General features: G+C 36.2%; 2 protein-coding genes across 4 annotated transcripts; one reads left to right on the top strand and one right to left on the bottom strand.

The window, feature by feature from the left end:
* Positions 1-1344: 1344 nt before the first annotated feature.
* LOC135653169 (DEAD-box ATP-dependent RNA helicase 6-like) lies at positions 1345-10719 on the top strand. 3 transcript variants are annotated; one of them, XM_065174786.1, is made up of 11 exons: positions 1345-1528; positions 1645-1984; positions 3816-3876; positions 4472-4706; positions 5070-5308; positions 6006-6257; positions 6337-6517; positions 8257-8345; positions 8730-8803; positions 8894-9035; positions 10195-10719. In XM_065174786.1, the coding sequence occupies exons 2-10, from the start codon at positions 1716-1718 to the stop codon at positions 8970-8972; spliced, it is 1479 nt and encodes a 492-aa protein (XP_065030858.1). In that variant the 5' UTR covers positions 1345-1528; positions 1645-1715; the 3' UTR covers positions 8973-9035; positions 10195-10719. The 3 variants fall into 3 exon arrangements, with proteins under 3 accessions (XP_065030858.1, XP_065030851.1, XP_065030865.1); XM_065174779.1 differs by having other exon boundaries at positions 1388-1528; positions 10323-10479; XM_065174793.1 differs by lacking the exons at positions 8257-8345; positions 8730-8803; positions 8894-9035; positions 10195-10719 and adding an exon at positions 7753-7858 and having other exon boundaries at positions 1388-1528.
* Positions 10720-11320: 601 nt separating this feature from the next.
* On the bottom strand, positions 11321-14926 carry LOC103991339 (remorin). Its single transcript, XM_009411147.3, has 5 exons — positions 14671-14926; positions 12904-12954; positions 12722-12809; positions 12070-12151; positions 11321-11764 (listed from the first exon to the last, which is right to left on the bottom strand). Exons 1-5 carry the CDS (start codon positions 14825-14827, stop codon positions 11564-11566), a joined length of 579 nt encoding a protein of 192 aa, XP_009409422.2. The 5' UTR covers positions 14828-14926; the 3' UTR covers positions 11321-11563.
* Between the last annotated feature and the right edge of the window lie 566 nt (positions 14927-15492).

The following is a 15492-nucleotide window of genomic DNA, read 5'->3' as shown; positions in this document are numbered from 1 at the left end:
ACATTTGAGTTTCTAAATAGACCCACATTTTGTGATAAAAAATTGATCAAGAGAAAATATTTTTTAATATATGATACACTAATTTTAAAGTCAAATAAAAAAAATAGTATATCACATACATTAATTGGTCCAAATCATTTAAATTTTTTAAAATCTTTGAATTAGATGTAGATAGACATATGTCACTATTGTTCTAATTTAAGAAATCATTTTGATTTTTGAAAATTATTTAACAACCGAATAATATGTTATTTTTTTATTTTCTTCAAGTTTTTTCATTTTCACCAAATCATAATTGGGTCGTGCAATGCTTTTTTTGACATTTAATCTTGTAAATAAGTCCACATTCTATGATAAAAATTTGATCTAAAGAAAATATTTTTTAATATGTGATATACTATTTTTGGGATCAAATAAAAAATAGTATATCACATATAAAGGCTAGTATAAATCATTTAATTTTTTTTAAAAAATATTTGAATTATATCCACATGGACAGATGTCACTGTTTTCTAATTTAGAAAAAAAATAGATATTTTTCTGAATTATTTAAATTTGAACAATGTATCATTTTTTTTATTTTCTTCAAAAGATTAATCCATGCAATGCTTTTTTGTATCTGAGCTTCTAAATAGGTCCACATTTTGTGATAAAAATTTGGTTCACAAAAAATATTTCTTAATATAAGATAGATACACTAATCTTTTGAGGTCAAATAAAAAATAGTGTAACGCATAGGTCCAAATCTTTTGAAACTTCTATGAAATCTTTGAATTGGATATTTCTTAATATTTAGAAATTTTTTTGATATTTTCTGAATTATTCAATTTCTAATTCAGAAATTTTACGAAAAATATGCAAAATTAAGAGTTTTTTTTTCTCAAAAATTAGTCCAGTAAATATTATTTATCGAGCATTTAAGGAAGGGCTAAAATAGACTCATTTCACGTAAAAGTAATTTCCTTAATCCCAAAAGAAAATAAGCTTAGGATCGATAGAGCCCCCACACCCATATCGAATCACAAATTGAACCGGGTTCTGAATCTGAACCGAATCAGCCCGCACAGACTTATACATCCCATTCAACCGAATCACGTTCGTGGACCCAACCCGGCCGGGCGAACCTGTAACGGCTGGAGTGGACTCGGACGCATAGTTGCTTATCGGACGACATCCGAATCCGATCCACGTGAAGCCTTTGAAAGATCCCGTCACTCGAGAAAAGATTAATAAGGTGATTTAAGTCTAACCAAATAACACTTTTGGATACCTTAATATTCCACGTTTATTGTTGTTATATACTCGAGGGCTTCACGGTAATTCCACTCCATGTCGTTGCCCTAAGAACAAAAGATCAGTTTTTGGAAGGACGGAAAAAAGCCCTCTCTCTCTCTCTCTCTCTTCTCCAATCGCATCCCTCCCTTCTGCCAATTTTCTTGACGCTTCGTCCGTGTCGGAGTAATCCCTCGAACGTTAAAGCTTCTTCCGCTGTAAAGCTGCAGACGTCCTCCCGATCGGCTCGGAATCGGTCCAATCTCTACCCGTTTCGCTTAGATTCTTTCCGATCTAGTAACCCTAGCTTTGATCTTAGCTTTCCTACTTGCTTTCTATGCCCTTCTTCATCGGCAACTCTGCTTTTCCCAGGGACTACGCTACGATTTCTTTTGCTCTCGTTCACCGATCGTCCCGTAGGAGAATCGTTTTAGGTGCCTGAGATGAACCCTCGGGGTAGATATCCTCCCCCCGGAATGGGCAACGGCCGAGGGGGTAGCGCGAGCACAAACCCTGGTTTCTATTCGAGGAACTCTCACCACCAACACCACCACCAGCAACAGCAACAGCAGTATGTGCAGCGAAATCCGGTGCAAGTCCAGCCGAACCAGCACTTCCAGCAGCAGCAATGGTCGAGAAGGAATCAGTTAGGAGGCGATTCTGGCTCTGGCGAAGTAGTGAAATCAGTTCAACCTGAGACCTCTGACACCAGGTAAAACGTAAGGAAGGATCTTTGCGTGACATTGTGGGTTTTAGTTTGTCGTAATTTTGTCTTTTACCTTCTCGCAGTGTTGGTTCTCTTCGAGTCCGTTTCTTATTGCATATTTGGAACTAGGAGAATCGGATGAATTAGTTTTTGGATAATTGTTTTAGTTAACGAGTGCAATTTCTTTGGTCAACGTAGAACCATCTCTTGTGTAGTGGTCACCAATCCTTGGGAAAACGGTAAAGTTTTGCCCACTGTTTGACCGCAAATGTACGTCATGTTTTGCATTAAGTTAACACTTGACAGAAGGATGTACGACTGTGTTTGTTGTTCGGTGGTAATTTTGCAAGTTAGGGATGTTCGAAAACCCGACTGTTAAAGTCAATATCCTTGGTAGACGGAAGTTGTTTGTTCTAGCCCCTTTTTTTTTAATCTTCCATTACTTGAGAGATCTCCAGAGCTACAAGGGAGAAACCCTTATTTCCATAAGGAACTCTTTCTTATGCCTAGAAATTCACTTCCTTTTCTTTCAGTCTTTGTCTTCTATTTTAACTCTTTCTTTTTCTTCCATATGAGGCATACACTTATCTTTTTAACATTAGTTGATGGCATTATCCTTCTGGGTTTTTGCTAACATATTGACCTTTTGGTGCTTGAAAGGAGAAACAATATCATTCTCAGCAGTGTAGGACATAAGCTATGCTGGTATGGGTCTGAAGTACTCTCCTTCAGCTCAAAGGACCTGTCTAAATTCATTGGCATTTTGACCAATTGGTTCACTGAGGGGCATTTTGTTCTGTTAAAGTGGTGCCCAGCTCTTCTGGTACAGTAATGGTGGAAGTGAAATTCACCTTCAGAAAAGTCCTTAGGCTTTGGCTTTGGCTTTTTTTTTTCCTATATGTGGCACATAATCTCATATTTCCTGCCAATGTGAAGCCTACACCACATACTCAAATATAATAAATTAAATCAGACTAAACTAATTATATTTAGTTCAACTAAACCAACCCCACATTCCCTTCTGCAACTTTATTAAAGTTAAGTCATTGGAACTTCAGTCTGAATGCTGATCTTTTTACCAACAGTCACACTTGATCTGGACTTACATTACATGTAACCGTGTTCAATAAGTCAAGTTTTGAATTGCTTTACATTTCTAGTGAAACAAACAGCCTTACTTTCTGTTTCCTTTGATTATAAATTTGACAGAGGACGGAGAATGCCAACACATGATTCAGTAATTTGAGGGAGTCAATTGCATGCATTTCCTGAGAATGCCAGTGCATGCATTCAATTATTTGATGGATTTAAATGGAAAGATATTTATGATATATTATAAATTTAAATTTAATGGATCCAGTGAATTCTTTGGGAGAAAATCACTGCCTTAAGACACCTTTTTGTATTTCAAGTAAAATAGTAGAGGTGTGGCAGAAGAAACCAATATTGAGTATTTAAGTGACAGTGATTTTCTGGGTTAATTTGTGGCAACCTTCTGGCAGTCTTTGATGTTGGATTAATACTTGGCCTGCGTTCATTGTGTTGTTGAGAACAATGTGAAATTTTTCTTGTTATATGTACAGCAATTTGGCATGATGATGAGTATTTGTTGTGTCTAAACCAAATTATCTCCTGATTCCAGCATGTTTAATATCTTGAAAAGATGCATCAAAAAAATATCTACATTATTGGGAACTTAATATTTACGTGATTGATTTGTAATAATTTTTCATGTTAGCTTTTTCAGTGTACTTGAGACACAAATATCTTACATTACAAATTTGGTTAACATATATTGGTGCTTTGTAAAAATTAATTTTGACCTTGATGGTTTCAGTTTACAGGATTGGAAAGCACAGTTGAAGATGCCACCTCCTGATACACGCTACAAGACAGAGGTAAATTATTACGCCTTTTTATGAATAGGATAAGGGAATAATTCTGCCTTTAAGAAGTTAGTTGTGATTGAAGAAATTAATTGTCTACTAAAGAATTTCAACCAAAAGCCATTATTATTTGTGAAAGTGCTGTTTTGTATTTTGATTTTCCATGAGAATAAATAGGTTAATGATGTTGATTGATTGATCTTTTTATCTATTATAAAGCATGACTACTTATTATAACATTTATATTCACAAGGATATTGTGTACTCTTGTATCTATAATATTATGTTATTAGGTTTATGTATTATAAAATCTTTGTCATAATGTATAGTAGTTTCTTTTTTTCAAGATTTAATATATCATCACAACGTAAAATATATGATTGCTTTCCTTGTTTTATAATGATTATAGGAATATTGTAAAGTTTTATGGTCACACTCATTTTCCATTGCTTTAATTGTTAAAGAAACACTTTCTGTAAAGTTGTAACAATCTTCATCTGTCAATTAAGTAGAACATGATCATATTATAATTACTTGGAGTAGTGTCTATTGGCTAGCAAATACCTTTTTTTGTGATGCATAAAAATGTTGGACTGGTATTTGCCAGGATGTGACTGCAACAAAAGGAAATGAATTTGAAGACTATTTTCTAAAGCGGGAACTTCTTATGGGGATATATGAGAAGGGTTTTGAAAAGCCTTCACCTATTCAAGAAGAAAGCATTCCTATAGCACTCACTGGCAGTGACATTCTTGCCAGAGCCAAAAATGGGACTGGGAAGACAGCTGCATTTTGTATTCCTGCACTTGAAAAAATTGACCAAGATCACAATGCCATTCAAGGTTTCTCATTACTCTTATATTTTTATTGCAGACGTTTCTCCTCTGTGTTAAAGATTTTATTTAAATTCGATCTATTGTACTTGTTGGTTGTTGCTTCTTTGTCACAAAGACCATGCATGGGGTTCTCTTGACTATCATACTTTTGAATTTGATATCTCTTCCTCATGAAGGTCATCATTTCTACTAAGACTTCTCATGCAAATCTAATGTACATAACATCTAACATGTCATTCTTGATCTAGATTGCAGTTTTTATGAAGAAGACAACACACATAACATATTCCTGTGAATTTTATATTCTGAAAGTAAGAGTATCATGGCTTATTTTCTGTACCTGATGATCTATGAATTGTTTATGTTCAGTTGTCATATTGGTTCCTACAAGAGAGTTAGCACTTCAGACATCACAAGTTTGTAAGGAACTAGGAAAACATTTGAAGATTCAGGTTATGGTAACCACTGGAGGAACCAGCTTGAAGGATGATATTATGCGTTTATATCAACCTGTCCACTTGCTTGCTGGAACACCTGGTCGAATACTTGATCTTGCAAAGAAAGGTGTTTGTGTTTTGAAGGATTGTTCGATGCTTGTTATGGATGAGGTAATATTTTCTTAGTCCAGCTCTTTTATTTTTATTGGGATTTTTATGTGGTCTTTGTGGTTAGTACATTGTATTAGAAATCCTATGCTTAAGCAACATATTTTGTTGCAAATTACAAATTTTTTCCTAAAATATTTTAGGGTTCTCAGGCATATCTCTCTCGTCTCTGATTCTTGTAATATCATGACAATTGTATTTCTTCCTCTCCTTTTTTTCTTTGATTTCCTCTAGTTCGAGAATCTAGTGCGCTGTCACTTGGGTTGAATCTGTTTGTGAAGATTGCCTAACCCTATGGAAACATATGCTTTGCTTCTTCCCCTTTTGTTGAGCAGGGGAAAATAGAAACTTTGGCATTTAGTTTCTTATGGGAGGTTGAACATTGATTATATTTTGATTGTTAAAACAACTTATTTTTTGTTATAATGGCAAAGATCGTGTTTTGTATGTTTTGTTACTCATGTTGTCCCATATAATTATTTAGGAAGGATTGTTTGTTGTTATATAAGGTTACAGCTTCAGCCAACTCTACTCATCTGATTTGATTTTACAAGCCAGAGTCACATACAGTTTTAATCATTAATGACTTCTTCTGGCTTCTGAGGATATTGTGTGACATTTGTAGAATCAATTTTTATTAATTCTTTTTCTTTCTACATATTCTTTTCTGATGGAAAGTGCACATTTTCTCACTTCACAGGCTGACAAGCTTCTCTCTCCTGAGTTTCAACCATCGATAGAACAGCTTATTCAGTTTCTTCCTGCCAATAGGCAGATTTTAATGTTTTCGGCTACATTCCCTGTAACGGTGAAGGATTTTAAAGACAGATACCTTCCAAAACCATATATCATCAATCTAATGGATGAACTCACACTGAAGGGAATAACACAATACTATGCTTTTGTTGAGGAAAGGCAGAAGGTTCACTGCCTTAATACACTGTTCTCAAAGGTTTGTCTTCAATTAAGAGTTCTTCTGTATTGATAATGTTCACCATAGTTCTGAGAATTGGTTTTATTTTGTTTGACAGCTTCAAATTAACCAATCCATTATTTTCTGTAACTCGGTTAACCGGGTGGAGCTATTAGCAAAGAAAATCACTGAGCTTGGTTATTCTTGCTTTTACATCCATGCTAAAATGTTGCAAGATCACAGGAATCGTGTCTTCCATGACTTCCGCAATGGTGCATGCAGGAATCTTGTTTGTACAGGTACAATATCTGTTGTTTTGAGTATTTTTAGTTGTTAATCAATCGTGTAGACCTCTAGTTTTACCAGTTAGAACTATGTTGGCAACTTTGTTTCTTTACTGAAGAATACAGTTCTTACACAAGCAGTGACACTTGTGGCCTTTGACTTGTGTAGTTCTGTAGTTTACAGTTGATGTCATATCTTGTCGAAGATCATGATCTCCCTGGCCTTGTGGCTGTGAGCCTGGTTAACATGGGGCTTCATGTGCTTTAACCCATCTATGCTAACCATGCATACTTTTCTGGTCATGCATGTTTCAGCGGTTGAACAACATTTTATTGTCTATTGAAGTTTGTATCAGTATTTTGATACACCTGTTGTACTTCTTAACCTAGCACAACCATATAAGTCATATGGTAAGTATCACATATCTTCTTCATATTGGTGCCAAGTAGACTGTCTTCTATAAACTCCTACCTTTGCTGTTGCCATTGGCAATTGCTAAGTTGTTTTATTTTCCATCAGACCTAAATATAGTAGGCAATAGTAGATGATCAAAATTTGAGAAAACATGTCCAAGAAACTTCCTGAATTTTCTTGTGGCTTGTCAAAGGTGATGTGTTGGAGGACAAAGGAGTTGAGGATAAATAAATAGTAAGAAAGTCAAATAGATATATACCAATGTAGTATATAAATTAAGGTTGTCTTTATTTGAACTTGACATACAAGGGAGGAAAAGAATATCTCAGACTTTTAGCAATACTATCTTGTTTACCAGGACTGAAAAGGGGAAAAAAGAGGAAGGTGAACCGGAGAGAGAGAGAGTGTGTGTGTGTGTTTTCCATTGATAGCCAACTCTGTTTTGAGGAAATTGTCAACTTATTTTAAGTCATGGAGCAAAAGAGACATGGCACACACAATAGATTAGTCCATGGGTTATTGAAAAGCTTGGTAGACGTTGACTGAACAACCAGATTAAACAGACTCTGGAGTGCTTAAACTGATTTGCCAAGCGCCGCCCAGCTACTAAGGTTTCATAACATTGTTGATATCTAGATGGACCATTGTGGCCCCTGTTAACATGCAAAGAGGATTGCCTTTGCATAACTATGCCACTGAAGCTGTCTAGGCACAGAAAGGACCACTTTGCTGTGATGTTCCTTGGAACCTGCTATCGACTCACCATCTCAAAGAGCGGGTGTTTTCCATTGATAAACAACTCTGTTTGAGGAAATTGTCGACTTGTTTGATGCAGGAAGCAAAGGAGAAACATGGCATAGTCTATGGTTGTTGGAAAACTTGGTGGACATCGACTGAACAACCAGATTAAACAGACTCTGTGAGTGTTTAAACTGACTTGCTGAGCACCTCCCATCTCTTAAGGTGATCGTATCACTGTTGATATCTAGATGGACCATTGTTGCCCTTGTTAACATGCAAAGAGGATTTTTTTTTGCATAACTAGGTCACTGAAGCTTTCTAGGCAAACTAAAGACCACTTTGCTGTGTTGTTGCTTGGAACTTGCTATCAACTCACCATATCTCAGTATTCCTCAATGCAAGACTCCAAAAGTTGCAACCTGTACATATCACAACTTGTTACAAAAACCGAAGCATGTCTGTGTTAATTCATGTTTCATTAAGTTGATGTTTATGTGTGTGTGTGTGTGTGTACGCCAAATTGTTTATGTTGTCATTTTGTGTCATCACTACTAAAATGCCTTCATTCCTTGTGACATTTATTTGCCTATCTTTGCAGATCTGTTTACAAGGGGAATCGATATTCAAGCTGTTAATGTTGTCATCAATTTTGATTTTCCAAAGAATTCTGAGACATATCTGCACAGGGTATGATCTTGACACACTTGACACATTAGTGTTTATGTTAATATTGTTAATTGTGTTTGTTGATCATTGGGACATATCAGCCAACTTGAACTGCTCACTGAATAGTCAGTCCATCACCACTTCAGGAAAGAAAAAAGATAAGAAATTTAAGTGAGCTACCAATCCAAAATAATGAAAACTAAGCAACTTTGCTAGTTCGGTGGATCATTGCCTTGAGTTTGCTTCTCCTAGCAGATCTCAATTGAATTGATCAGCATGATTTTTTATTTTCTGCTTGGCTACATGCTTGTGCTGTCTAAATTTTTCTGTGACCAATCCTAGAAACAAAAGGTTAATTTTGAAATAAACTTCCCAAGAATAACAGGTGATGTTGGACAATTTCAGGTTGGTCGTTCAGGCAGATTTGGTCACCTTGGTTTAGCTGTCAATCTTATCACCTATGAGGATCGCTTTAACTTGTATGATCACTTACCAATCCTCAAGATGCTAGTACATATTTTTTATTTTCTCCTCATCATTTTCTTGACACAAAAATTGCCTGGTGACAGGTATAGGATTGAGCAAGAACTTGGCACAGAAATAAAACAGATTCCTCCGCAGATTGATCAGACTATATACTGCAGGTGATCTGTAACAGTTACTGGTCTTACCTTTTCATGGTGAATGACAAGAAGACATCCTGTAAATCAAGTATGGGATTCTTTGACGCTTTTGTTTTTTCTTACTTTGAATTAACTTGATGTACTCCTTTGGTCCTTTAAATTAGTTGTAAAGCTAGTTGAAATTATCACGGTTCTACTTGGCCAATTGCAAAATTTACATTTTTTCTGCCCATCTGTGCATTTCATGAATCCTGAACAAGATGTCCATGATGATAGTGCTTTTAGGTCACTTAAGAGGCAATTTGTATGGGACTTTCATTGTAATGTTTTAAGAGTCTTATTATTGGAGTCTACCTTCTATAAATTCTTCAGATATTATGATCAGAAGATGTTAATTGAATAGAATTAGTAGTGTGAGGAGAGCTAGTGGAGGTTCAAGAAGACTTTACTGCAAATACTAAAGAGAGATTGAACACACTCAATTCAGTTAGTTTTGTAATATTACACAAAACTCAATACTGGAAAAAAGAACAATTTCGTTGTGACATGTGGCTTGTTTTTATTGTTATATATTCCATTGGTTAGTGGGTAAGTTTTAATTATGTTGTTAACATTGACATTTAAACATACCACAATAAGCCATAATGTCCTGTCCATTTGGGGTTGGCTATATATAGATCTTTTCCCATTATTTTGTTGTATAGGGGACAATATTACTACTTAAACTAAGAACAATTAGATCATTCACTAACTTTATAATAAAATTTTATTAGGTCTTCTTCTACCTATTATGCCACTGATCTTAACTATCTTGACTAAAAGCAGCCCTGATTTGAGAATAAAATGGGGGGAAAAAATTTAAGATGGTTTCGGCATGTCTGAAAGGACTGTAAGAATGAAGTTATCTTGATTGTCATTCACATCAAAGGCTGTGATGTTCCAAAAGTTGGCTTTTAATGTGACTAAAATGTAATTTGAATCTCTTATTGCTCTTACTGAACATCATGTATGTGAACCAATATGTTGTCTTCCAATCTATTCCCTTTGCCTCGGATATTCTTTGCTGGTTCTGAATTTTGCAACTTGCTTTATCTTATGAGCAAGCTATGATTACTTGTAATATAAATATTTTATTAAACTGCTTGTGTATTTGTAATGAATTTTATTTTCTGTTTCTGTGACTTTGTATGTTTTCATGTATATAGTATATATACCTGACATCGGCTTTTCCGTGCACATATATACAGGACTTGTTGTCACCACGTCGATGGTGTCTGAATGGATGCTATAATCACCTCGTATTTTGTAGACTTATATGCTGATGCCCAATAGGTAACCTCAAAGCATGTTATTGACTTGGCAAGTTGTCATGTAGGGTATTAGATTCTCCTCGCACCAAGGTCCCAGGTGGAGGAAGGCTTTGAATTGTTTGTACTTTTGATTCTTTTTTCGTCAACCAAGTACAGGTAAGGAGCTATTTGTTGCTTTATGTTGCCTATCAAATGCATGCAGTTGGTGGAGATTGCAAAGTAGGATTCTTGTGCCAAGTTTTCACTTGAATCCAGAACCTAAACCATACGCTGCTCAGCATTTTATTGGGTCTATGCCATACCCACTCATTACTCCCTGCTTATGTTTATGATTTGTATTCTTAGGCTGTATACTATGTTTGCTAAATATTGATATTGGTGATAAGTCGGTTGCAGCTGATGATTGGTATTATGGCCTGCACCAAGTAGCAAATGAGCCGCCAAAATTAAATGCCTTTTTTAGCTGTTGCTTCTGCTCGAATGCTTTGGAATACTAGAGTAACCAACTCGCCCTTCTTTGGGTATATGTTTGCAATTAAACTTGAATCCTCAGTCATTTAACTGTTGCATATAATGAGCCAGCCAATGAAATCTCTCCGAGGAATTGATGTGCTGACTGCTGTGACATTCTCTATCATGCTCCTCTAGAATTAATAATACTGTATGGAAGTTGGTGTTAATATTTTGAGGACCATGACAGGGAAACTTGTGTGCCATTGTATGGGTATTCAAGTGCAAGATTAAATGGTTGAAGGTTCCTCCTAGGGTTAACTTTTCGATTCATAATCATCTTCTTAGTGTTAATTTTTTTTTCCTTTAAATGACCTTGACCTGTATGGTTAATTGTACCGTGTATGGTTCAAAAAATAGATAATTCTGTTCTATATATATATATATATATAGAGAGAGAGAGAGAGAGAGAGCATGATTCCGATGCCATCGATTCATTAGCGGCAGTAACACTCAGCTACTCTTGTCGTGCGTATGCACATCTTGGTCCATTTCATAGTTTAGGCATGATAAAGATCAATGTTCTGCATGAAGGAAAAATAAATGTAATGGGTGATTCAAATGTCAGGTTTAATTAGAATGAGAATATCGACAACACACATAAAGAATACAATTATGCACTCACCGGTCTTTGTTCTTGCAAGTCACATTATGTACAAGAACATCAAACTTTACAAACCAAACATCTACCCAGACAAGTAAACATGAGACACACACACATAGAACAACAGGATTAGAGCACCGAATAGGGTAAATGTTGCCTTCAGTTTTCATCTTTGTAGGCATTCAAAGTTTTTCATGCTCCGAAACAGCCAAGAAGCTTCTTCGGCGCAAGCCCTGTGGCACGATATTTTGCGGCAACCTCATCTGCCTTCAGGAGCTCTTCACCACGCCTTGCCTCAATCATTGCTCTCTTCTCTTCTGCCTCTTTATGAAGCAAGGCAACCTTGTTCTTCATCTTCTCTGCATATTCTGCCTTTCTCTTTTCCAGTTCTTCCTGCACATCCATCACCAAACGATGGCGAAAGCATCTTAATCAGAGTTAATGAAATCATGGAACTGCATGAATGAAATATGCCAATTTTTATTCTCATTTGGCAAAATAAAGTTCGAGTAAGCTGTATTCAGTGATTTGTCTTTCCTAACTATTTCCAATGCTATTCTAAAGCATCATAAAACACAAATCTTTTTGAACTTATCTCTCCTTAAAGTGGAACGTTATTGCACCTTAGAAAAATATACCATATACATATAAGGAAATATACAACTTGGGTAGCTCAGCATGTGAAAGAAGTAGAATACCTCTTTCCTACGCAGCTCAGCTTCCACAGCTGCTTTTTTGGTGTTCTCCCATGCCAAAATAGATGACAACTTCTTGACAGCTCTGTTTAACAATGCCAGGAAATCATGCCAAATCAACCACATTAGAGTGTCATATGAACTAACCACAATGTATAAGAAAGCTAACCAACCCTCAATGACATTGACAGCCTTGATGCATGAGTTCTTATGCAACTGAACAGGGTCATGACGGCCGTTACATGTATACTAAACCCCAGTATGTTGCATGAATGACTAAAGTTTTTAAGGAAATGTTTCACCATTTAGAAGCCACTAACCTCTTTGTTCAATTCCAAGCATCATAAGAACCAGAAAAATGAGTTTAAAGAATAAGGAGAAAACTCTAAATGTCATATTCACAAGACACAATGTTGAATAATATAGATGACAAAGTTTATATTAATTTAGTTAACCCAGAGAAAGAAGTTTGCTTAATTAATCAACGATATAGATTAACATAAAAAAGATTCATGAAGCAAACATACAGGAAATTTGCAGCAACTAATATACATGACTAGACATTAAAAAAGAAAATCTTATAAAGTATACTTACTCCAATACAGGTCACAATATTAATTAATATCCAGTGATATCTGCTACTACTATTACTTACTTATTTTCTGCCTTCGTCTTTTCATTTTCCTCCCAAGCCTTGATTAAAGACAACCTTTTCTCTGTTTCAAGCCTTGCAAGAACTGCATCTGCAATAGTAACATTAAATGTGAACATCCACTTCCCTCAAGCCTTATTTTATAAGATAATATCGAATTAAATTAAACATTTCTAAGTAATTACCTCTTTCGGTTGAGCCCCCTGAGGTTTTTTCTGCGGGTGGATCCTCAACTTCTGGAGACAAAGGAAATGTTAAAAGGATATAAAAGAGCAATACGAACATTCATTTATGTTTTTTGATCTATTATAATATAAGAGACGTGCTTGGATCATCTTTTGATGTCCAGCAAGAAGTATGTTAGACCACCCTACTTGAGATATAATCTAATGGTAAAGACAGCACAATGGTGGTCATTAGGCAGAGCTAAAGACATGAGAAGGTAAACCATTTCCCTCCTTATTTACACTACTAAATGCATCAACCTGAGTTCTGCCACATTCTTAAAAGCAAACTACCTTATCATCACATAATTCATAGAATCAGACGATGATACTCTTAAAGAATATGTGAAACGACTTCTAACATGTTCTGAACTCCCTCTCAGATAGCCTCCCAAAAGACTGAGGAAGAAAAGCAATAACTACAATAATAATGAAGTAATGTTACTTAATTCGTTTTATTTTACTATTTCAATAAAAAAACAGTAGATGTACAAATCTAGCCTCCATTCAAACTATGATATGGTGGGATGATAAGTGATTCGTAAACCATGGAATGATGGATTAGAAAAGAAACTATAGATAAATCACTGAACAAAATCATGCATTATTGTAGGTGTAACCAGAATAACTAAAAATATATATGGAATTCTCAGAGAATAGTGCAGAAAAAGCAAACACTTTGAAACACAGGAAATATTAAGGAAGATGCAGCTATAATCCTCAGACTTCCTTCAGGCTATGAATTAATAAAGCATGGTTAGTTGATTTTTTCATTTTCCATCACAAGGAAAAAATTAATAGGAAGCCACAACAAAAAAAAACACTATTCCTTTTTACCGTACTTGATATAGAGAATAGAGAACCGGCGGTGCACAAGAGAAAACCAAAATGTACAGCAAGAATAATACTGAACCAAGTGTGTGCTTATCTATAATAGAGAGAGAGAGAGAGAGAGAGAGAGAGATGATGACGACGACGACCTTAAGTTTCTCTAAGTTACTGGCTTAACACAAGATTTTTGGTTCTTCTTCTTTTTTTGAGTGAGGTTCTAACACAATAAATCGGGCAGGATTTTAGCAAATGATCCACATGGACGCTCAACTTGTAACGATCGAACAAATAGCACATTGGAAGTCATGAATCTCACCTACACTCAGTTCCACTGACAAGACTGACATATATCAACACGAAAAGAAAAAGGAAAAAAACAAAGATCAAGAAAAAACTTCTCTTGAGCCCAACAATTACTTGAATCAGGCGAAAGAACAACTGCATGCTAAAAAATATGAAAGAGATGAACTTTAAGCACAGTAAACACTACAAACCAAAACCATCATAAAAACGCAGCTTCCGAATCCAAAATAAAGCAAGACTCTGCCCTAAAAGTTGCAATTTCCTAACGACAATTGAGGCAATTGCAGAATCAGCACATGACACGTATTCGAAATGAATTTTCCTACTAAAACACAAGCAAAAGACAAGTAGATGGCAAACCCCGCCATCTACTTGTAAAAAAGGGAAAAAAGAGGAAGTACTTCAACATGCAAACATGGCAACTCCAAACATCAGCAAAGACCAATTTTTGGCTTGCCCAAATCGATTTTCTTCCAAAATTTACCCATATTCCAGCAAATAATTCTAGAAAGATGTAGGTAGGAAAGAGAATATAAGAGAGAGAGAGAGAGAGAGAGAGAGAGAGAGAGAGAGATAGCAGAAAGGGGTTCTCACTCTCGACGATGGCGAGAGCTTTGGAGTCGTCGGGTTTCTCCTCGGCCGGCGGCGGAACCGAGGCCTTCTCCTCCGCAACGTCCTTCACCGCCTCCGCTGCCGGCGGCGGCTCCGGCGCTGCCTCCGATTCCACTTGCTTCGGCTCCTCCGCTCCCATCTCCCCAAAGAAGAGCCTCCAAATCCCACCAAGTTCCGCACACACAGCAACGACACAGAAGAGTCTGTTGGAGAGCTCAAATGCGTCTCTCTCTCTCTCTCTCTCTCTCCCTATATATATATGTATATATACGCGTAACGGATAGCGGACTGTTATTTAAGAACGGAAACAGAAGGCCGTATCGTAACGGAAAACGCACGTGCGAGGTGTCATTCGACGCTGCGAGTGGGCCCCGCACCAGGGGACCTTCACATGGCCGCTGCAAACGGTGGGCCCGATGATGTGGACGGCAAAGAACAGGTGGGACCCGACTCCCATGTGAGTCGATCCGTAGGTCGCGAGACGTTGGGTCGGTTCGGTGGAGCCCGTGAGCTGCCATCATCACCGACCCATGATGATGTCACTCCATGATGCAATGTGAACCGCTCGATCCGCCTTTTTCATAAAAAAAATAAAAAAAGGGAAAAAACAGAATTACTAATAAGTTTATTAAAAATTTCAATTTAGCTGGTAAAATATTTTCGTTTATATTTAAAAAATAAAAAAAATTCTAGGATGATATATATATATATATATATATCCCATACATGGGAATAATTTTAGGGTTGATTTTCAATTCAATAATATTTTTTAAAATAAAATAATTCATTTAAATCATTTTTAAA

This window comes from Musa acuminata, chromosome BXJ1-4 (genome assembly GCF_036884655.1).
Source record: "Musa acuminata AAA Group cultivar baxijiao chromosome BXJ1-4, Cavendish_Baxijiao_AAA, whole genome shotgun sequence".
Classification (NCBI taxonomy): Eukaryota; Viridiplantae; Streptophyta; class Magnoliopsida; order Zingiberales; family Musaceae; genus Musa; species Musa acuminata.
Note: the sequence above shows the minus strand (reverse complement) of the source record. Positions and strands in the feature narration are given on the sequence as shown.